This window comes from Gymnodraco acuticeps, unplaced genomic scaffold (genome assembly GCF_902827175.1).
Source record: "Gymnodraco acuticeps unplaced genomic scaffold, fGymAcu1.1, whole genome shotgun sequence".
NCBI lineage: Eukaryota > Metazoa > Chordata > Actinopteri > Perciformes > Bathydraconidae > Gymnodraco > Gymnodraco acuticeps.
In genome coordinates this window covers 545,296-567,922 of record NW_022990251.1, presented here as the reverse complement: position 1 = coordinate 567,922, position 22,627 = coordinate 545,296, and the positions used below count along the sequence as shown (strand labels likewise).

Genomic DNA, 22,627 nt, shown 5'->3' with positions numbered 1-22,627 from the left:
GCCACTGGTTCTAATATATGGTGAGCAATACTATCCAAAAATATGCCTAGTGTCTAATTGGACTTTATCTTTTAAAATATAGTTATAATATTCCTTCAATACATCTGTAATGATTCTTTACTGCACCTTGAGGCATATTTCATCTTGATTAAAACTCCTATAGGGACTTTTTGAAATGTGTATAATATTTTCTCCAGTTTCAATTCACATGTGATGCCCACTAAATGCATTGAGGGCGCTCTTGCTCTTCCATCATGGCGTTGGTGAGCGGGGGGGGGTTCTTCATCTGCGTTTGAGAAAAAGGAGGCAGAATAGAGAGCCAGGGAGTCCAGAGGTCCGAGTCGGGGGGCCCCTGAAACTCAGAGAGGAGGAGGAGGAGGTGCTGAAAAAAGGGACTCGATACTGCCCCCCTCGAAAAAAGCCTGGAAGAATTGCGCTCCGTCAGTGCGCGCTGCCTGCCAGTCAGAGGATGGGGATTATTTTTACCCATTCATCCACGTCTCCTTTTTCCCTCCTCCTCCTTCTCTCAAACAAGCCAGTCGGTCTGTCAATGTGCTGCGAGCATTAGGACCAGTCCAACCGGTGGGATCGTGGAGCAGAGAGACGGTTGAAGATAACGCATGCTTTGGATGAGAATAATCCAAATGATGCGCAGCAGCAGAAAGGCGTCCATTTCCAAAACCGGGACTCTTGTTTTTTTGTAATCACTTCACAAGTTTTCACGAAATTATGAGAGTGGAGATGCTTTTCTAGCTCTTTGGTTTTGTTTCTCTCTTATTGTTGTTTTAATTCTCAACGAATGCTGAAGGATTCTCGGATTTACAACCCGTGTGTGTTTTACAGAATACGGATTGCATTACGCACTGACTAAAGCCCAGCGAGCATCAACATGTCTTTATGAGGATGGAGCTGTGGACACGAGTGGCATCTTTTCCGTTTTAAACAGCAATTGTTTGGTTCCTTTGGCTCGGATCTCGACTGTTTTCTCCTGAAACACTGACTATTTCTTTCCCACTTCAGCCTGATATGTTGGAGGGTTGATCTTTGGAGGAAAACAAGGTAATGGGAAAGAAATCACCCAGAGTCTGCACACAGAACAAGGGAACATTGTTCGGAAAAAGACAATTAGGGCGCACCGAGAGGCAACAGAAATAGCGCTTGGGTGGCGGTACATTTCCGAAAATTCGATTCAGTGGAGTTATATTTGAGCTCAGGAGCACTGCTTTGGAGAAAGGACTAATGAGAAATTAATGGAAAAGTCATGGGATCGGCACTGAAATAGTACGACCGTGGACGCGCAGAAAAACCGTCGTTTTTGGAGATCCTGACGCACGGATTGAACAAGTTTCTCCTGTCTGCTTTTGGTTTAATTCAGCCACATTTGGTAACATTTTGGATCCACGAGGTTGTCTTTCACTCCACACGCTGACTGCCTCGACCTGATCGGCTTGTAGTCGCACATCCATTGTTTTGAGGATCTCCTTTGCTACAGTTTTGAAAACAGAAACCATTTCTTTATTTTAAATGGGACTACAAATGCTTGGTGCGAGGGTTGAAATGGCGTGTCGACGAAGTGGGAATGGATTGGGACTCCTGCTGATACTCTTACTGGATTTACTGGGGTCGACGGTCAGCAATATGGAGCCCATCTTCTGGAATTCACTGAACGAAAGGTAGAGAGCTCTCCATAAAATCTGCTTAAATGCAGGTTTCAACTTGAAGTTTTCAGAAAGAGAAAACAAAGTGATCGAAGAATTACTGTAATTGCATGTTTTAAATGTGACTTTAGGTAACATTTAGGCCTTTGAATGCAAACATGACGTACAAAACAACATAAAGTTACATAATTACGCGAATCCACTACTATTTTCTCCCCACAATTTATTTCAATTGTGTTCATCTTAAGTGTAATTAGATAACTGTATACACCTTGAGAAGAATCGGGGTGATCAGTTTCCCAGCTGTTGTGAATGTGCCCCCCTCCCATATATATATATATATATATATATATATATATATATATATATATATATATATATATATATATACAGTGGATAATCCAGCTGTGGATGCTGTTGTTGGTACAGTCATTGTAAACTGCCGGCCTATAGCAGTGTGGGATCATAAAGAGGTGTGATGGGGCTCTAGCTGCTGCTGGCTGAGTGGCTGACCTTGGTGGAAGTCTATAGGCCCCGGCCCACTGGCCCCTCTGACTGCAAGGTGCCCACTCATTTGCATTTTTCTCCCCTGCCTCTGGAGAAGGTGTCAGGCATTAGCTGAGGAAATGTCATTTTAAACACCTCTCGGCCGTCCGGGCTTAACGACCGACACTTTCCTCACACCTCTGCCAATTTCCCAGTGTCTGAATTGACGCCTGGTGGCAGGGAGATTTGAGTGGAGTGGGGGGGGGGTGTATTTGAGAATAACAAGGAAATGTATGCAAGTGAAAGGGAGGGATTGAAGTCAGACTCCGAATAAGTGAAGAGCCAAAAATAGAAAAATATTAGGAGGCATGCATAAAGTATTACAGAAAAAATGGAAAATACAAACATTTACAAAAATACACATCCAAGTGGACAACATAAAGTACCAGTAACAGTGTTTTAATGTATAAAGTAGTTTGATAGCAACCAGGTAGTAAAAGTGACACTAGGCCTAATTTGTCTTATGCACAAAATCTACAATAGAGTTCCAATCTGAAGTGTCCTCTAACAATGCAATATACCTAAGAAAAGACATACAATAGTGCCAAAGACATAGTGTTGCAGGAATACGAAAACATAGAGAAAGTAAACCAGGCTTCATTTCTGCAAATCCTTTCTTTATTTCTCCTCTTATTAAATAAAAGCAACCAGATTATAAGGCTTTGTGCTTTAAGGAGTATGGAGTAGCTCCCATTGCTTGAACGTTTGCCTCCATGACTCACTTAAAATGCAAAAACAACAAATGTAAACTAACTGTAGCAGCTTAGTAAACACTCACACCCATGCCAGGGGCTTTTTTCTTTTTTAAGTCTAACAGGTTTTCAATGCATCCATGTGCTGCAGGCTATATGTCCTGCCCGGTTTCTCCCCTCCACAGATGTGACTGTGCGTGGGCCCCCGCTGTGGAGCCAGGCATGAAGCCCTTAATGAGGGCTTTTTGTCAGCAGTGGGTGGATTCGCCCATAGAGTTGGACACGGAAGGGTAATTTTAAGTGAGAAGCTAACAGCTCGGGCTTTTGTGGCCTTACAGGTGATTCCACGCTATTGTGTCCTAATGGAGTTTAGTGCTAGGTGGGTGTCAGGGCTTAGTGAATGGGCCTGGCTGGCAATTATAGGTGTGGTGGCTTTGACGCCAGACTCCATAGTCATCCACACAGATTTGCTCACTCATATATTCAAAATACAAAGCCTATTGTGCAGCTTATTCATCAAGCTTACTATTCATAGTTAATCAGCTTAGTCATTCCTCCAGTTTATTTTCTTGCTCCCTTTACATACTTCCATGCACTTGTTTCTCGACATGACGAGAGCTGTGCTTTTAATTTGAGCCCGCCTCAGGGCTAAATCTTCGCCCTGGGCTGAAATATGTTAAGAGCCTGTGCTCGTCCAAATAGTGCGCATCTCCCAAGGACACAGTCCAGAGTCCACACATGTGGTTGTTCTCCTGAAATGAGGCGCAAAGCAAGCAGAAGCAGTAGTGTGTATCCATCAGGTGCAGGAGTGCATGTATGGTTCACTTCCTGTCTGTGCAGCAAATGGACTGTCACATTGTTAACCTCTGCTGGATGTTCTGCTTTGAAGTTTAGACCGTCCACCTGCAGCTCGCCTCCTCTCCACCTCTTCTCTCCCTCTTCCATTTATCTCGTGATGCCTCCATCTCAAAGCCCTCCTTCTCTCCCGGCTACTTTTTCTTCTCCCTCCTGTCACTTCCCGTCTGTCTCTATCTCTACCTCGCTCCGTCACTCCCCCCCCCCCCCCCCCCCCCCCCCCCCTCTCCAGTGCAGTGACCAGACGTAGCAAATTGGAAACATGTGTCACATCCAGCCACTAATTATAGCGCTACAGCAGCCTGTGACGTACCCAGAGATGTGTTAGGAGCGACAGAGGTGAATAGGGAAAAGGGAGAGGACCCTGGTGAGTTCCTGGAATACATCATAAATAAAATATAGTATCCAAGTGCTGAATCCACCCTTTTATTGACTGCTCCATCAGTTGGAATTAATCCGGCACCGCCTGAAAGAGAGGAGACGGAGGGGTGTATAAACAGAGACAGGTGCCAGGAGGTGGATGTGGAACACAGGGAGAGAGACAGTCCTAACCTAAGTAAATCAATAGCAGTTAAGTCTCAAGTGCCAATACAGGTTCTGCTCGACGAAGAGAGAACTGAACCAGAACGATCACCTTGGGAAGAGTCTCCCCCCGGACATACATTATCCTTATCCAGCATCTCCTATTATCAGCCTTACACAGCCGCCCTAATGAAAGATCGAGTCTTGCATTACTGCTCTTCAGTTTGGGGGGGGTGGTAGTAGAGTGCAGGTGACCAACACAGACACACACACACACACACACACACACACACACACACACACACACACACACACACACACACACACACACACACACACAATCAGATAGGTCACACTGGTGGACACACACAACGAAGGGGAACTCAAGTGGAGTGAATGTTGGCTTTGGTGACTCTTCTGATCACAGCATATGGACTTCTGTAGTTTTTGGCCCCTTTTCAAGTTCTGTTCTGAAGGCCAAAACCTCTCATCGCTTACAGTTCCCTTATTTTTTCTTCCTTTCTTTCCATACTGTGTAAACGGCTGTAGATTATTGTAAACGGCTGCTGAGGGTGGGCGTCTCCTCGCTCGCGGTGACTTGTAATACAACTATTCCCCCTAAGATCCACATTAAAATGTAATCCCCCCCTTTCCCGTTTCTCAATAATTCATTAATCGCCGGCTAATTGGCGCCGGATAAAAGACTAGCTAACTGGGCTAAGTGTTTCAACTACAAAAAAATGTGAGAAAGGCTTTCCAAAAAGAAAAATCACTGGAAATCTTCTTGGCGAGGGCATTCTGGGAGAGAAATGAGTGTTAGTGGGTCAAACAGGGTGTCATATCAAAGGAGCAGCATTCCACTTGTTTATTGATTGTTTGTATGTTTCAAACTCCACACCCGGTTTCATCCTCGTAAGATCTACCCCTAGGTTTCCTCTTCATGAATAATGCATGAGTGCACCGAGGCTTTTCTGGGCTGTGTGGATAAGTAAGTAGGAGTCTGGTAAGCCTACACGCATCCTCGGGCTAAATGATTAGAGAATATCCACCGGGCAACTTTTTTTATTTTGCGAGTGAGGGAAAACAAGAGAAGGAATGTATTGAAGAGAAGGAAAGAATATGAACCATATTGCACAAGCAGCCCCTCCTCCCTATAGCTCCCTTTCTCTTTCTACCTCCCCCTTTTCTTGGTGAAAAAGTGAGTGTGTGTAAGTTTACGAGCTGAGAGCAACAGGAGCTGTGAAGAGAGGTTTGAGCTGATGTTGCAGAATGGAAATGCCAGGGGAAAAGCAGCCAATCCCGCCACAGGCTGGAATCCTTCTTCTGTAGTCCGTGCTTTCTTTGGGCATTGCAGGCTGGTAGGTGGACACACAGGTATGCAGTCAGTGTGTGACGTTACAGATCTATCGCAGCTGCATGATCTCAACAGATGCCTGCATTCAAAAAGACTCATGGGGCTTGACCCCCCCCCCCCTTCTATGTCGGACACGTGTAAAAAGTGTGTGGTCCTTTAGTTGCAAGTGAGCATTAAACACGCACAACGAGATGGTAAACACGGGAGAGCAGATGTACACACACACACACACACACACACACACACACACACACACACACACACACACACACACACACACACACACACACGGGAGAGGTGAGGAAACTGGCATGCGTCACGGACTGTTGTTCCACTCGGAATTCATTCATTATTTTATCACTCGATTATAAGTTTATTTGGCAGGGGCTGTGCACATTCATCAACATCATAACAGCCATAAAGCGTCGTTGTAAATATGCTGGGGCTAGCTAAAGAACTAATTGACTCCCACAGTCCCCGAGGCTTTAGAAATGACTTTGGGATTTTGGTAATTGTTAAAAGTGCTGATGATTAGGATGAAGGAGATTAAACGCGTGTGGCTGGAGCACGTGCACAAACAAGCAACGTTCTTCCCCCGGAAACATGTACACTCATTTGACAATGGTGGTAGTGGGAACAGTAATCCGGGGCCCTGGGTCTGAAGGGGTCACATGTGACCCAGCATCCCTGGGTGGCTGAACCCAGAGCCCCTTAGCAAAGCCAGACTCCACAACCACAACCACACACACACACACACACACACACACACACACACACACACACACACACACACACACACACACACACACACACACACACACACACACACACACACACACACACACACACACACACACACACACACACACACACACACACACACACAGGCCTCTCATTAGCTTGCTTCACAGCACACCCCTGCCTAAGAAGGATCATCCAATCCTCCTGGCAGCATTTGGACTAGGCCAGGTCAATCCTCCTCCCTCGGGTGACACAGAGGAATGGACTGGTGGTATGAGCCGCCAGTGTGTGTGTGTGTGTGCGTGTGCGTGCAATGTAGAAGCAACCTCTGTTATGCTGCTCATCACCTTCTCTATCCTTTCTTTTACTCGTGTTCCGGTCTCATAGCTTTTCCCCTCAGCCCTTTCTCCTTCCTCCTCCTCTTCCCTCCCTCCTCTCCTTGCCATTCACTTTTGTTTTGGCTCAGTATCACGAGACTCCCAGCTCTGCACATCTCCACAACATTGGGTTGGGCAGCTACTGTGGCTTCGGCATCATTCCAGATAAGCAGGATAGCAGCGAGAGAGTTGACGCTCTTGTCATTTTGTGTGTGTGTGTGGATTTCGGTTTGTGACAGATGATGTGCTGGTATGTGTGTGTTTGTGCCATGAATACTAAGTTCTGTGGAAGGAACTCCGAGCTCTAAGCCGTTCTGATGTTTGCCATGTGCACTTGCACTGCATACAATCTTTTTCTGGGGTCTGTAATGAAGTCGTAAAGCCTTATTTTCGAGCCAAAACCTGCCTTTGTAGTAAGATTTTCCAAACTGTTTCTAATAAAATCTGATTGTTTTAAGTATTCAAGCAGGATTTCAGGCTGAAAAACGATATGATGCTGACTTTCAGGACACTAACACTTCATTTTGGAAAGTTGTTTTCCACTGGAAAACAAGTGAGCGTTTTAGCAGATTTATTATTCTTCTTTAAAGTGATTTTAAGACTCGTATAGGACTGAATTGACCTGCTATGGATGGGGATTTTTTGCAGTGTGTGTTGTCTTTTCACACCTGCTCTATACTAAATCAACATCAAGGTGGAGTCCTCTTTGCATAGCCCTACACATAGTTATCCAGAACTTGTAAAATGCAAAACCAAATGTTTGTTCCTCTTATCTTTCTCTTCACGTCCCCTGCTGCCCGAGTTCATTACAGTTTGAGCCTCTGCGTCCCGTCACTTCCATCAGCACTGATACTCCATCACTCCGCTGTTTCGCCGTCTGCCAGAAGATGTGCACACACCGCCTTGATTGAAAAGCGGCTCAAAATAGTTTCACTGAATGTTAAAGAGAAAGGAGAGTGTGTCTACACAAGAGAGACAAATGAGCGCGTTTGCTGTCGGGACGGCTGTTCCTCGTCACGGCTGAAGTTTTTGGCAAAACATCTTCAACCGATATGAGCAAGAGGGCAGAAAGAGAAGGAGTGGGTGTTGTCAGGGTGAGATGAGGGAGAGATAGGGGAGAGTAGGGTCAGAGGAGGAAACAAAAAAGCAGGAACGACGGAGAGGGAAGTCAGGAGTGAGATGGATTGTTAGGCGAGTTAGCTGGTTTGACAGTACTGATGTGACACAGCCCAGACAGGGAGGGTGACTGATGATCCATAGGTCACCACCATGACTAGCTGCTTCCTGCTCACATACAACCAGGCCGGCCCCTCATTCCTCATTACTGACACGTCCCATAATATTTATCCCTGTGAAGTCCAGCGTGAAACCTGGTAAGCTTTAAAGGAATTCAATTCAGAGTTTTTGGGCAGAATGAGCTCTTTGATCAACTTAGCGTGGAGCGATTAAGAGACTGGCAGCTGTTTCCCCCTCTCTCTATTTACTACAGTTCCTATGATAAGATTAGACGCCGCAAACACACACTGTGCTCTAACTTCACACACAGTTTGCAGGACCAACAGAGGCAAATGATGCCAAATGCATCGTGGCAGAACAATGTGTTGATGGACTTTAATTTGCCGAAAGCCAAATCAATTCCGTTAAGCTCTACTGTTCCAGTGTATGATCAATATTTGAAGTCCATTGCACTAGACTAGAGTATAACATGTTGTGATTCTAAGTATTGGAAAACCCACTTTTCATATCATAAAAGAGAATGTTATGTTGTGTGTAGGAGAAAAACAGGATAACAATGCAGTGAATGCATGATGATTCAAAAGTCAACTTTCATTCTGGTCTATTGAGGCTACAGTCAAACGGTGTCTTCCGGATGTTTTCCCTTTCATTGTAATCCATTGTAGCCGAGGTAGAACACAATCTCGCAAAGTCATGTCTGGAATAACAATAATACAGGGAAATGGACCTAGAAAAAGCGAGGAATACAGCCGTTAGCCGCTTTTGTAAGTGATGAAGTGGCTACAGGTGGCGTTTTGACTTTCAAATATCCCATTTTACATTTATATTTTTGGCATAAGAAGCTGTCATGTAGAGATTTACAAAAGAAAACACACAGAGCTGCAAAACGCCCGGTAACAAAGCAAAGCAACTATTCATGGCTCAACTACAAAACAATCACTGCTTTTATTTGTGTCGGGGTTGGTTAGAGGGGGGGGGGGTGAATCCTCTGGCTGTTGCAGTAGATGTTGGGTGGGAGATGTGGAGACCTGTTACTCCAAAGCATCTTAGCGTTAAGATAATCTTTACCCATTGACTTACAATTGGTCCGAGATGATCCTCCTGCTAAGAGGCTTTGGTTGGAAACCTTGTCCTGCCCTGCCCCTGCTGTTATAACGACCAATCATCTTGAAGCTTACTAATAAGCAAACAGATTTATTACCTTATACCAGCACAGGCCTACTTCTCCACCTCAGATCTTTTGTAATATTCTCCAACGCCCATGCAGCACCTTGATTCCTTTTCCAGGCTTCACGCTTTCTTCTCCTAAAATGTGTGTGTGTGAACATATGCATAGTTCTAATTAGGAGGTAAAATACCATACAGTGAGCGTAGTCCATCTGGCATTGGCATTAGCCCATCGTTGCAGTCTATGGGGAAACTGACCTTGGCTAGCTGCGCAGGGGGAAAAAATCATGCTCCATTTTCTGGGTTCTGCATTGAATATAATTTAAGTAGGATTGACGTTTTACAGAATGCACGATTAAGATGGAAATGTGAGATAAAAATGATTTCTTCAGCTTTGCATACAGAACTCTTTAGCTTAATGTAGGGTAGATTAGCTGTTACGAGGTGTGTAGGGGTTGCACACTGAGATGGAACATGGCACGTGCTAAGTGTGACTGTTTTTAAATAGCTTTTTAAAAAAATGGTTTATCACCGGAATATTTTCTCTTAAAGTTTCCCGTTTGTGAGAGTTTTAGTTATTTGCTTTCTTTCTGGGATGGAAATACTACTGCTATGTCTTTGCTTTCAGTATGGAGCTGAAGACAGGAGGCAATTAGCTTAGCTTAGTTTAGCATAAAGACTTGTTATTAAATAGGCGTTTCCTTTTAAGTTCATGGTCTCAATTATTACTTTCAAGACTACAATACGATGGTATTGTAGATGGTATTTCTTGTAAATTACGGACTCATTTAGAGCTAAATAAACAGTAGTTTGCTTCTGGCAGTGAATACTTTGTAAATTACAGATCACTACCGCTCTTGTCTTTTCATGTTGTGTTTCCACTTTCCAACATTTTACTCGCCTAAAATGTCTTGTTCAGCCTTATGTTGTCACATTTTGATTCCAAAAAACAAGATGGTGGCGGCCCAAATGCCCAACAAGAAGCGGCAAAAGCAAACTAATGGGTGATATCACTTCACTACTCCCCTTCTTGTATAGTCAGTCTTTATGATATGCTAAGCTAATTGCTACCTGTCCGTATATCTACATAGCCCACACGTATAAGTTAGCTACGTACTGAAGCCCCTTTTTAATGTCATGTTAGTCTCATTTTGGCAACATTGTTCTCTTAAGAGTGGGAAAATCCAGCCTCATGGGTTTATACATCTCTTTTAAACTCCTAAATGCATGGTTGTCAAATATAAAAAAGGGCTGCTTCTCCTGCTTCCTGAAGTGGGTACGTTTTGCCAATAAAAGTATTTCTACATGACGAGATGATTTAAGGGGCCGGGCCAAGCACGAAAGTAAACTAGCTGAATGCTTCCAAGTGGTCGTATTTTGCAGTACGTGCGGTGCAGCGCTGCGCTTTGTTGTCCGGGACAAGTAACTCTAACGAGATCCATCTTGTATAGAAAGAGCGGTGAAGTGGATTGTTGCCCCGTCCACATGCCATCATCTGATACCCCGGCGCTGGCTATAATACACGACTCAGTGCGCGATTTGCGACAGAGCTGCTTTTTAGCCATTTTGCCCTCTTTCTCTCTCTCTTCCTCTTGCCTTTGTCCTCATGTCTTGCGACCAGCGTTAACACACAGCCATGCATGCATGCACACAGTGAAGGGGCTTGTATACACACACAGACTCATACATGCTCACATGAAAAATGTTATTGCTCTCACTTCTGGCAAAAGTCCAAGTGGAGGGGTTGAGTTTCTTCGGAGGTGCACCCCACCCCCCCACCCTCTCTCTCCGTCAGTAGCATATCCCTCAGTCCTTCCTTCCTTCACTCTCTCTCCTTCACTTCATCCTCCTCCCTGTGCTCCCTGTGAACAAAAGAGCCCCCCCCCCTCCGAGCGATTCCACTGAAAGCCCTCACACACACTCAGCTTCGCTCTCTCCCACACGCACTCTTACCCCTCGCAGTCTGTAAAACCAGTCCACTTCTCCTCACTAATCCCCCCTTCATTTCTTTTGTCTTTTCTTTCAATTTCTCCGTGCCGCAGCAGCAGTGTACATTTCCTTCTCTGCGTATCCAAGCTGTTATCATGTTACAGCTAGTTGGCAGACTGTAAAATGTATTCCCCCTTCTTTTTAAAAAACTGCTTTCATCTCTCTCTCGTCTTCTTCTCCTTTTTTCCTCACTTGGGTTCCTTTTGTTTCTCTTCTTCACGGTGGGTGGTTTTTGATGTGTAGTTTCTGTTTCTCCTCAGTCCCTCATCACTGTCCAGCAGTAAATAGGTCCTCTGTAGTGAACACAGGATGAATAATCATGATTGCCTATCACTGCGGTGTCAAAGTAATTGACACCGGAGTGATTGTGAGCCAGGGCCGGGCCTACACACACACACACACACACACACACACACACACACACACACACACACACACACACACACACACACACACACACACACACACACACACACACACACACACACACACACACACACACACACACACACACACACACACACACACACACACACACACACACACCTACACCTACACCTACATGCATGAGCAGATGTACCACTCCCTCCAAACTCTCTGGAAATCAGGAAGCCATTCCCTCATTAGCTATCCAGTCCTCTAACCTCTTTTCCTCTTACTCTTTATCAGTCTTGCTCTGCATCAGAGTGCAGCTGTATTGCAGGTCCCCAGACACAGGAGGGGAAAAACAGATGGAGCACCCTCCTTTCTTCCTTTCTTTTCATCCTTTCTTCCCTCCTTCCCTACTTCCCCACAAAGAAAATCAAGCCAGAAGAATGCTGGTGCAGAGGGGGGGAAAGGGGGAGATGGTACAAAAGCCCTCCTTTTCTCTCTCTTGTGTTCTTTGGTTTTTCCCTTGATGGATGGGTGGCAGTGGCTGTGGGTCACCGTGCCGAACATGTGCAGCCCTCCACCTTGTGCCTTGGTGTGTGTGTGTGTGTGTGTGTGTGTGTGTGTGTGTGCGTGTGTGTGTGTGTGCGCGCGGCTGCGCGCGCGCATGCATATTTGCGTGTGATGCTCATTTCCCCAAATGCTCTGGCTGCACAGCTTTTTTGGAAAGTACGCCTGCGTGTCCTCACGAGCTAACACACACAGCTGCTGTGGTATTTGAGTTTGGTACCAGTCTGTGTGTTTCAGTTAAGCCACCGGTCCCAGTTAGGCCTAGCCCATCTGGAATCTTGGTCCTGGGTGGCCGTTATATTTGTGTGTGTACACAGCTGAGCATGGCAACATATCCAGCCTCACTCTGGCACTTGGAAAAAAAATCATCATATTATCTGATTTCTCCAAGCCTTAACATAACCGTTCTAAAGCCGCTATCATACGTAAGTGCTTTAAATTAGCTGTATTTCTTTTAGGTTATCTCTTTTTAATCAAAACCTTTGTTTTCTCCTTATGTTTCCTCTTAAATGTAATCACTCCTGTGACGGGCGAGCTAACTATATTATGGTGGTACTTAGCTAGAACAAAAGAACTCGCTCAAGGTCTTGTTTAAGTGCTTCTGTACCCTCACCGTGCCCTTGTTTTCTGAGTGGAGTTTTTTTATGTCTGTGTGTGCATTGTGTGGATGTCAGGCATGCGTCATGCGTGGGTGCGTGCACTTGTGTACATGGCCTGCGTGGGTTTGTGTACACTCCCCCTGCTGCTTTCCAGTCCCCCCCCCCTTCCAATCCACCGCAACAATAAGCATTATTTGCAACAGCACATGTGAGACAAAGCAAGGTTTTCTGGACGAGCATGAAAAGAGAGCGTGAAAAACAACAGAAACTGGCCTGTACCACTTGACCCTATCGAGGAGGGGGTGATGAGGTGGTGTTGGGGGGGTTGTAAGCCAGGGGAGAGATAATCCCTCCAGCCAGAGCGGCCTCCGTGTGCTCGGGCTCTAACGCGGCGTGCTGGGCTGTCAATCACTCAACAAAGCTGTCTGTAAGGGGATTATGAACCCACGGACCCTCCCTCCCCTCCCTCACCCCTCTCTTTCTCTCCTCCCATTGCCTTTTCCCCCTTCTCTTCTTCTGCCCGTTCATTCCCCCCCTCTCTGTCTCCCAGGCCACCTCGTGCTTCCGCCTCTTGTTTTCCACCTTCAAACGGGCCTGTCGCTCCCCTTGTCCGCTGGACCCCCCCCCCACAACAAATTGCCCAACACACATTTTGCTTCGCTGTGTGAAGCTTAGTTTATCTTCAGCTCTCCCTCCGTCCTCCCTCTGTCCTCCGTAAGCCCCGTTTCTCCCTCTCCAAAAGCCGGTCTCGGTCTTTCTCTATCTCTCTGTCCCACCCGTACATTATGCTCACCTAGACAAGAGACAGGTGTGTGTGTGTGTGTGTGTTTTTGAAGGTGTCCCATAATCAAACTGCCGAAACCAGCCCTGCACCTACACACAAAACAACTAGAAAACAAGTGCAAATTAGCTTATTATCATCCCAAATCATTCTTAAAGACACATTTGATGCAATTCCTAACTGTTTTAGCATGCTTTGCTTGATACACACCACTTTTTTTTAACTTTCTGCCCTTTTTGTGGCCTTTCCACCCTCAAAAAACACTCGAGCTGTCGCCTGGCTAAATGTCACCTCTCCCATAAATGTGACGAATGGCTAGCAGTCCTATCTTATCTGTCCGTCCTCACCCATGCTGTTTCTTAAACCCAACCAGTGGCTCCTGCAGGTGCTGACAGAAGCCCCTCCTCCAGAGGTCACCCTCCATTAATTCTCCCGTTCCTCCTGAGCGACTATCTCTCCTCGCATCTGTCTGTTAAGTGTCTGTTTAGTTTAAACGTCTGTCAGTGTGCGGACGAGCTTTCACTCCTCGCCTGCTTTAACCGGTTCGCCCACCTGTGGTCACGTTTTATCTCTCGCTGTCTGCTGTTGTTCTGAAGGTCACTTTCTTTTTTTGCATGCGCTTTAGCGTTTGTCTTCTCACTGATAATCTGACCAGTTTGGCCAGTAGGTCACATGAACTGGTTAATCTGCTCCAAGCCTATGAATATACTCACTGCTCTAATCCACCAACCAGCAGTCAGCCCTGCGTCGGAGAATATGTGTACAACTTCACAGCAACTTTTAATTAAAGTTTTAAATCAACCTCTTTTAAAGTATTTTGCAATAAAAACAAAATAAAAAGTTGTGTTTATTAGTTGTTTAAGGATGTTCCCCACATCTTGGCTCAACAGTTGGGTTTGTATTATTATTTACTGCTTGTATTTCATTCATCTGACATCATTTTAAATCTCATTTCAATGTATCCAACATTTGTTTTTCATGTATTCTTGTTAACAATAATTACCCTCAGGGAGACTATGACGCAAAGAGGCTCCAATTAAGAAAAAAAACACTGATGGAGAGATTTAACAACCATTAATTTCAGCATTAAGGAAGCGAGATCTGACAAAAGTGAGGGAGATGGAAGACAGGGGGAGCGGGGGACTTAATGTGGGTGACAGGGTTGTTATCTAGCAGGCGGCTGAGGGTTTTAACAGCTGTATTATCTTGTGTATCTTATATTGGATTAAGCTTCATTCTCTTGCACACGCCGCACTCTGATTGACGCTCTGATTAAAGACATCCACTGGCAGAGGGGGGGGGGGCAAATGAGAAAGAGGGGTGCAGAAGGGAGGGGGGTAAGGAGCTTGAACTGGGCTAGTACTCACTACTTCTCAGCTAGAACCACCACATGCATGGGGCTTTTTGGACTGAGTTTTGAGCAGCATTTAAACACGTCTGCTGCATGTGTTAGTATTCTTCCTCCAGCAGGAAAAAAACTCACCTTGAAGACTGAAAAATGACTTTAATTAAATGTATTATGTTCATACATTTCTCATAACTGTAGGTTAGTTGAACGAAATACCATTAAGTTGAATACAGTTATGTGAAATCTGTTGACATAATGCATTTCATTCAAGTCAGTGTTTTGAGTGTGAGGTGTGCAACTGAACCACTCCTTTGATCCGTGGACCAAATCGTGTTGAAAATGTCCCCGTCATGTTGTGTCGAGCTCATTTTATACTGAAGCGAACTCGAGAACAAACACTGCATGTCTGCCTCTCAATAGAAGCCTCCCACTGGTGTAAAACTTTTAATGTGAAGCAGCAGCAGCAGCAGCAGCACTCTTTGGCGCAATTAAAGTAGGCTTACCTGAGCCTGTGGAAAAAGGAAAAGCAATATAAGCATCAGCCAAAATACGCTTGTTTCCTGCTCAAACAGAGGTGAAAGGGGAGAGGTGAGCGCAGGTACAATATTGCGTCTGGTTCAGTCAAAAATCTGCAGGATAAGCACCTCTAACATCCTCAGAATTCACAAAGCACAGCAGTATTGGTGCACATAAAGTCGACTAGTGTTTTGTGCATAAATTGGGCCGATGAAGGCTGAATATGCAATGTGTTATACCTCTTGTTAGAAACTGTGACTATGATCTGGTCTCCTCTCACACCTCCGCCTTTGCACGCCACCTTGTCCCTCACGTCTCTCCCTCGCGTTCCGCTCCAATCTCAGAAACTCTCACCCTCTCCTCTCCCTTTGTCGCTCTTGTATCCATCTCCCGCTACTTCTCACCCTGTCTCTCGTTTGCATACCCTGCAGTCCCTCACCAGCAAAGAACTTCTCATGCTCAGTTTGGTGTGCAGCCTGTCAAGTTTGCTTTGAACACACACACACACACACACACACACACACACACACACACACACACACACACACACACACACACACACACACACACACACACACACACACACACACACACATTTGCGCAGCATACACTCCTATAACTCTAGCATACAGCCAAGGGAATAATAGAATCAAGGAATACTTCGAGATAAAGAAGGGAAGGAGGGCGAATAAAAGGATAAAGCAGACTGAGAGGGATAGAGAGCTTCATATTATTAATTTAGCTGGAGAAAGAGAGGGAGTTTCTTTCAATCCCCCCCCCCCCCCATACACCGCTGCTTCCATAGTGGCACACAATGGAGAGATTTGAGCAGGAAGGAGGGGGGGGGGAACAGAGAGGTAGAGATTATCCATCCCTCTGTATAAACCCCCGATTTAACTGTTTCATATCACCGGCCTGCTTTTATTCCGCCGTCATCGTGCCTCCATCTGATTTCTATATTTTCTTCAACCATCTTTCCTTTGCTTTTCATTGTCTCCCCCTTCATCTCCATCCTCCCATCCCTCCCGTTGTTACTTCATCTACCTCTCTGTGGGCTCTTTCCCTAATCCCCCCCCCAACATTTCTTCCAGACCTATAGACTAGAATAAACCTGCACACACACAGCCAAGATTTCTTCCTGTTTCCACACACACACACACACACACACACACACACACACACACACACACACACACACACACACACACACACACACACACACACACACACACACACACAGGTCTTTGTGCCCTACATGCATGCGTCACATGCCAGTGTATGATTTCGGTGTGCGGCTGAGCGTGTATGTTCGCAGTTGGCAGCCGACTTGCCCGTGGATGTTGGCAGAATATCTCCTCATCTGGCATGGGAAGAAAGGAGGGCGTCCCATAGCGGGGGGATTACACCAATTTACACACACATACACACACAGACACTTGCACACATTTATTGGCATATATTTGCACATTAAGAAATGCAAAGCCCAATGTTACAGCCACACACACACACACACACACATGGCCTTATTTGGGGTGGCTAGCTCATTCAGACACAAGCACATCTCTTAATTGTTATCAGTTATATGAGTTACAGAAAATGTAAAGGAAGTGCACATCACTCCTTGAGGCTGGAGAAAGACGGTTTGTATCCAAATGTTGTGGAAAGAAGTCTTGTTGTTGCTATAAACTATCTCTGCAGGATGTGTCGGGTGTTTTTTGAAGCTACACAACAATAAGTGAAATGCCAATGGAATGCATTTCTGTAATGGGCCTGTTGACAGTGCAGCAGCTACAAGCTCTGTGAGGAAATAGTCTCCAGTAGACTGTTACTGTAAAGTGTTTCTTTGTCTCTGAAGAGAGATGGGGGGGCAGAGCCGGACCCTTTGTATAAACCTGATTGATAGGTGAGTCTGACCTTTAGCACCTTTTGAGAAATCCAACAAGTCATTCTCTCACCTTATATTTAGTCCCCTCTGTATCTGTCTCAGACACACACACACACACACACACACACACACACACACACACACACACACCACACACACACACACACACACACACACACACACACCACACACACACCACACACACACACACACACACACACACACACACACACACACACACACACACACACACACACAGGCCCTGGATGGAAACCTAATTCTGCCTTTTCTTTCTCTCCTTTTCAAAACCCTCCCAATTACAGCCACTCCATTTTCCACCTCCCTCCCTTCCTCTCTCCTTCTCCGCCTCCCTCCCTCCTTCCATTCTTAACGAGCAATCTCGTTAATGTCAAAGCGTTTCTTTCTCTCGCTCTCTCTCTCCTTCTTCCTCTCTTTCAGGCTTTTGGCCCACGGAGAGGGAGGGAGAGGGAGAGATATGAAGAAGTAGAGATATAGAAATCAGAGCTCAGCCGAAAGAACAAGTGCTGGATGAAAGAGGTGGAGGCAGGGTGTGGGCAGAGAGAAGCCTTCGCAAATAAAAACCGGACAAGTGTGTGAGATTACTACCCCGGTTTCAGGGGGACATACATTATATGATGCACAGGCTGTCAGAGAGAATGAGATGTGGGGGGCTGTATTTAGTGATGCACCACTGAGAGATTGTTGAGACGAGGGCGAAATCCTGATCCAGACCTGTGTGTGTATGACGAGTAATGTTAAGCCATTGAAAGCTGTAAATTATTCAGAGGCTCCATGCGTGGAAACATTATAATTCCATGTATGAGTGTGAATTACCCTCCGTTTTACCCCCAGGCACATATCTCACTCTAGCCCAAGGCCTCATGGGAGATTAAAGGCAGTAAATACCATGGACGTTGGACCAGCATATAAACCACACGGAGAGGCCAGATAACCCCCCTCCCAGGACGTGGCACCTCCACTGTACCCTGAATACATCTCACTGCTTGTTATCTCCGTCTGCTCCCAAGTGTCCTGCATGACCAAATAAAAATCAGGCCCTTCTTGTGATTGGTGTCAGGCGGTCAAAGCCAGCACTTCCCTCTGAGTTAAGACTGGTGTTTCCAATTCATCCAGTTCAATTACTGCAGTGTCTACACACCGCAATGTTATTTACCGTCTGTCCCTCTCCTCACATTTTCCTTGTTTGGGCTCCTTGGAAATGAAAATGTTGGAGTTTTACTTTTTGTATCTATTATCGGCAATATCAGACATCGAAAATTGTTGAGGAAATGGGTATAAATATTTTAGAAACATACATTTTGTTACAAACTCACAGTGAATGAGTGGATGTAGTGCTACCTTTTCATGTTGTATGAGATTAGGAGTGTGTGATAGAGCCTGAGAGTCAGCAGCCCATGCTAGGCAGCCATGCTAATGCTTATGGTTTACAATAGCATGTCAAGCTAGCTGGTAATATAACGATACAGAGTTTACTTTCGAGATAAACTGTGTTTATTGTGCTTTCTCCTAGGGCTGCTCGATTTTGGCAAAAATCATAATCTCGATTATTTGGGTCAATAATTGATATCACGATTATTAAAAATGATTATCCATTTACTTTGAAAACATCCATTTATTGGAGAAAAACGTGTAGTATGTTTTTAACAGTTGATTATCCTGAACTTTAAGTATAATTCAATTGAAAAACCAATACAAAAAAATGTTGTATTGGTTTTTCGTTTTATTTCGATTATGTTGTTTTCATAATCGTTGCAAGCCAAAATCGTAATTGCCATTAAAATACGATTAATTGAGCAGCCGTACTTTCTCCTGTCTCATGAGTCTTTTGTGTAGCATTTCATACACCAGCAGAGCATGCTTATTTAAATGTCTCTCTTTTGGACCCTCCGGCTCTCCGTTCCCTCAAGAGTCGGCTCTATTAAAGCTATTTTTCCAAAGGTCATTGGCGAAAGCTCAAAACATAGTTGAACACCACATGATTTACTTCACCCTTACCAGTGAGTTTGACTTTTTTGCAATGCTGGAGACATTTGAGCCTTTGTTCATTCGATAGCACAACAGTATGCTTATCATTTATACTGTGCTTTTGTAATGCTAGCACTACTGCTTAGTGACATAGTGACAAATACAGTTTTATGGCCATTCATAAGGAGTAATTACATTCCTGCACAAACCACTAACTTATGTTGACACGACAACAAGAGCAAATAATGGGACTAAAGACCTAAATTACAACACGAGACATTGAACATCACAGACTGGTATTGGCAGAATGTTCCTTTAATCTTCAGCTGCTGGTTAGTTCCTAACTATAATGTCACATTCAATTCTCACGTTGCGTTTCCTCCTTGCAGTTGACAGGAAGTGAAGTTTGGGAGAGGTTGGAGTCTTCGTGTGTGTGTGTGTGTGTGTGGGGGGGGGGGGGGGTTGAAGAGTGTTGGGTTTGAGTGGGAGGTGAACTAACATGCAGCATTAGTTCTGCTTGAGCTGATGTGTTAATTAGCCAGCCGGGTGCATAGATAATTAATGAGAATCATGATTAATGACTGTACAGTATGCATGGCTAAGGCGGAACGCAACCCACTGATAAGGCGGAAGGAGGAGGCGGGGGATCGCCGGCTATTCACCCTCCGCTGAGTGCCCGCCGCGTGTGTGTGTGTGTGTGTTCAGCATGTTCGCCTGTGAGTGTTTGCACATGTGAGTGTGTGTATCTGATGTGTGTGTTGCCAGGAGTGGGCATTGATGCCAGTATGAGTTAGCAGGCCTGGCAGTGGGTAGGCCTAATAACAGACTTCAGCAGGTCAGGGGGGCATTTAACACTCCTAAACACAGTGGCAGCGCTGCCCACTGATGCCAGATCAGAAGGAGGACCTCACACACAGATCAGCTGTGGAGACACATCTAAACTGATCTGTTGTTGGTTAGCATTCTTTCTGAGGTTTCATTGTTTCTTTAAAATCTGAAAACAATCTCATTATCAAGGCTGATTTCTTATAAACCTACAAATCACTGGCAGTGCAACAACATTTTTGAAATTACTTCAGAAACAATCTATTTTGTGTATTGTTAGGCAGCAATCTTTCTTGTCTTCAAACCTTTTTTTGAAAAAGATAACTTCTACCGAAACCTGGATTGAGGATGAAAAATGTTGAGCAATAGATCAGCTTAGACAGAAGCATCTAAATGGAATGTATTTTAATCAAATAAAAGAGGGCATTTAAGCTACATGGTTGATTCCATATATGAGAATTCATCAATTGTGATATGTAAACAAAAAATAGAATTCCAGTTCAAGCTCTAATATAGCTTATTGAAATATTTGTTATTAATTAGTTTAGTCAATTAATTGAGCATTAACTGCTTCTTAAATGTAATGTGTTACTACTTTTGATGTCACTGCCATCTAAAGCCATCTCCTTGGGCATTTTATTGATTTATAGTTAACAAAAAAAATGTTTGACATAGTCCCTTAATATCATAAAATGTATGTGTAGCAATAAAGAATCCTTTTGGTTTGAGAAACCTTGAGGTGGACATCCTTGGTTGGGGAGGCCAAAGGAACATTTCCCACTAAGGAGATACAAATATTACATTATTTAAGCAGATAGCATAAATTGAGTTTGCATATTAGGCCATTTTTTTCTATCTTATCTTAAATTCCCTTCCAGAGCGAGGTCAGACGAGGTGACCAAATTAAACGAATGTGGAGTTAGACGCTGCCCAGATAGCATTCCTCTGATTCTTATTGAGTTTAGAGACTGAATGGAGTTGCTCTTTGAGATCAGAGAGTGGAGCACGGCACCATCACAGGGTTCACTTTCCAGGTGTACCACATTCAGTCTGGATAATAAGATTAATGTGTGTTTGGCAAGTAGGAGTATCCACTAAACGGCAAACATGACAGGCAGATATGAGCAGGAATGCAGAGAACAAACAAAAAAAACATTGTCGCCTGTGTTTTTCTGCAATGTGTCCGCTATGAATACTAACTGCAGTGACATCAGCGCCCGTGGCAAGAGGTGGTTTGACCGCTGACCGCACACACAATCGGGGCCTTGACCTCTCATTGGTGCAACCTGCAACATATGATGCCATCTCACCCAATGAGGCCGCGGCTTGGGAACACGCACGCCGGGTGGGGGCTTAGAAAAGGGTGACATACCAATGCTCACCCTGTGTGTGTGTGTGTGTGTGTGTGTGTGTTAATCTGCTTTGTCTGGCAGGATGCACCATCAGCACTCAAGCGTGACCCTTAACCCCTAACCTCAAAAAGAAAAGGAGGACAGGGTGTGGAGGTCCCCACTGCGCACACACACCCTCCCCGACACGCATTAAACTGAGAGTTATAGCCATTAACATCCGTGGCGAGCAGACGGAGAGATGTTTGTGGCAGGGTGAGAGAGATGGGGGGGAGATGAGAAGCGAGTGAAGAGGAAGGGACATGGAGAACACAGTGTTCAGCGCTTTCTTCCCCGTCCTCTCTGCTCTCTGATGGAGAGACAAATAGCTATTGTCATCCAAGAGATGCTAGAAAACGCAGCTTCCCTTTGTCTTCTGTCTCTGTGTCCGAGGGGGGGGGGACAAAGGGCATGTTCATGCTCGGCGTCTATCTCCGTCACCTTCTCCTCTCACTTTTGAACCTCCGTCCTGCAGGCGGCCCTCCTCTCCTTTCTCCCCTCTCTCTCTCACGCTGAGCCTGCCATCTCTTTGGTCATGCCTTAGCCTTTTTCCTTTCTCTCTTTTGCTATGTCACCGCGTCCTTGCCTTCAACCCTCAAGCTTCTCCATCCATCTTCCCCCCCCCTCGCTTCCCCTCCGTTCGTCCTCTCACCTGCCGCTGTCCTCGGCCTAATTATTCCTCACTCATGCTTATTCCCTTCATTTTCTCCCCTGCTGTAACTGTAACTCATCGTGATATCTCAGTCTTTCATCCACACCTCCGCCTCTTCAACCCGTTCCCCTTCTTGTTCTGCAGCTCTCATTTTCCTTTTCCCCAAATTTGAAGCCTAGTTTTTACACTTGCACAAACTTGCGTAAGTACCGGTATTTTCCTCTAATTTCCTGTTCTGTTTTCCCTCTCCATATCTGATGTTGCACCTGTTCATGCGCCTGCTGCCTCGCTTTTTCTCGCCATCTCCCTGTCACTTTCCCGCTGTCAATCAACGAGTCACTGATGTTTCTCTTTCTGTTGCCAAGAACATAAACATGCACCCAATTTGAACCACTTGCACTCAATCCAATTTCTCTCTTTGAAAAAAGCGTTGCAATCCAGAGTTGTGGGTTGCTGTAGAGGGAGATGTTCGTGGGAAATCAATTCCTCTTTCCTTCTTGTCCCCCGTCGTACTCTTCCCCTTTCTCACCGTCAGCCAGTGGTCTCTCCT

At 45.1% G+C, this 22,627-nt stretch overlaps 1 protein-coding gene across 1 annotated transcript in view; it reads left to right on the top strand.

Moving 5' to 3' along the window:
* The first annotated feature begins 438 nt into the window (after positions 1-438).
* efnb3b (ephrin-B3b) overlaps positions 439-22,627 on the top strand; it is a 75,818-nt gene continuing 53,629 nt past the window's right edge. The window contains exon 1 of the mRNA XM_034220539.1: positions 439-1,673. Coding sequence (XP_034076430.1) covers positions 1,525-1,673 — 149 coding nt within the window. The 5' untranslated portion in view covers positions 439-1,524. The remainder of the gene's footprint in view (positions 1,674-22,627) is intronic.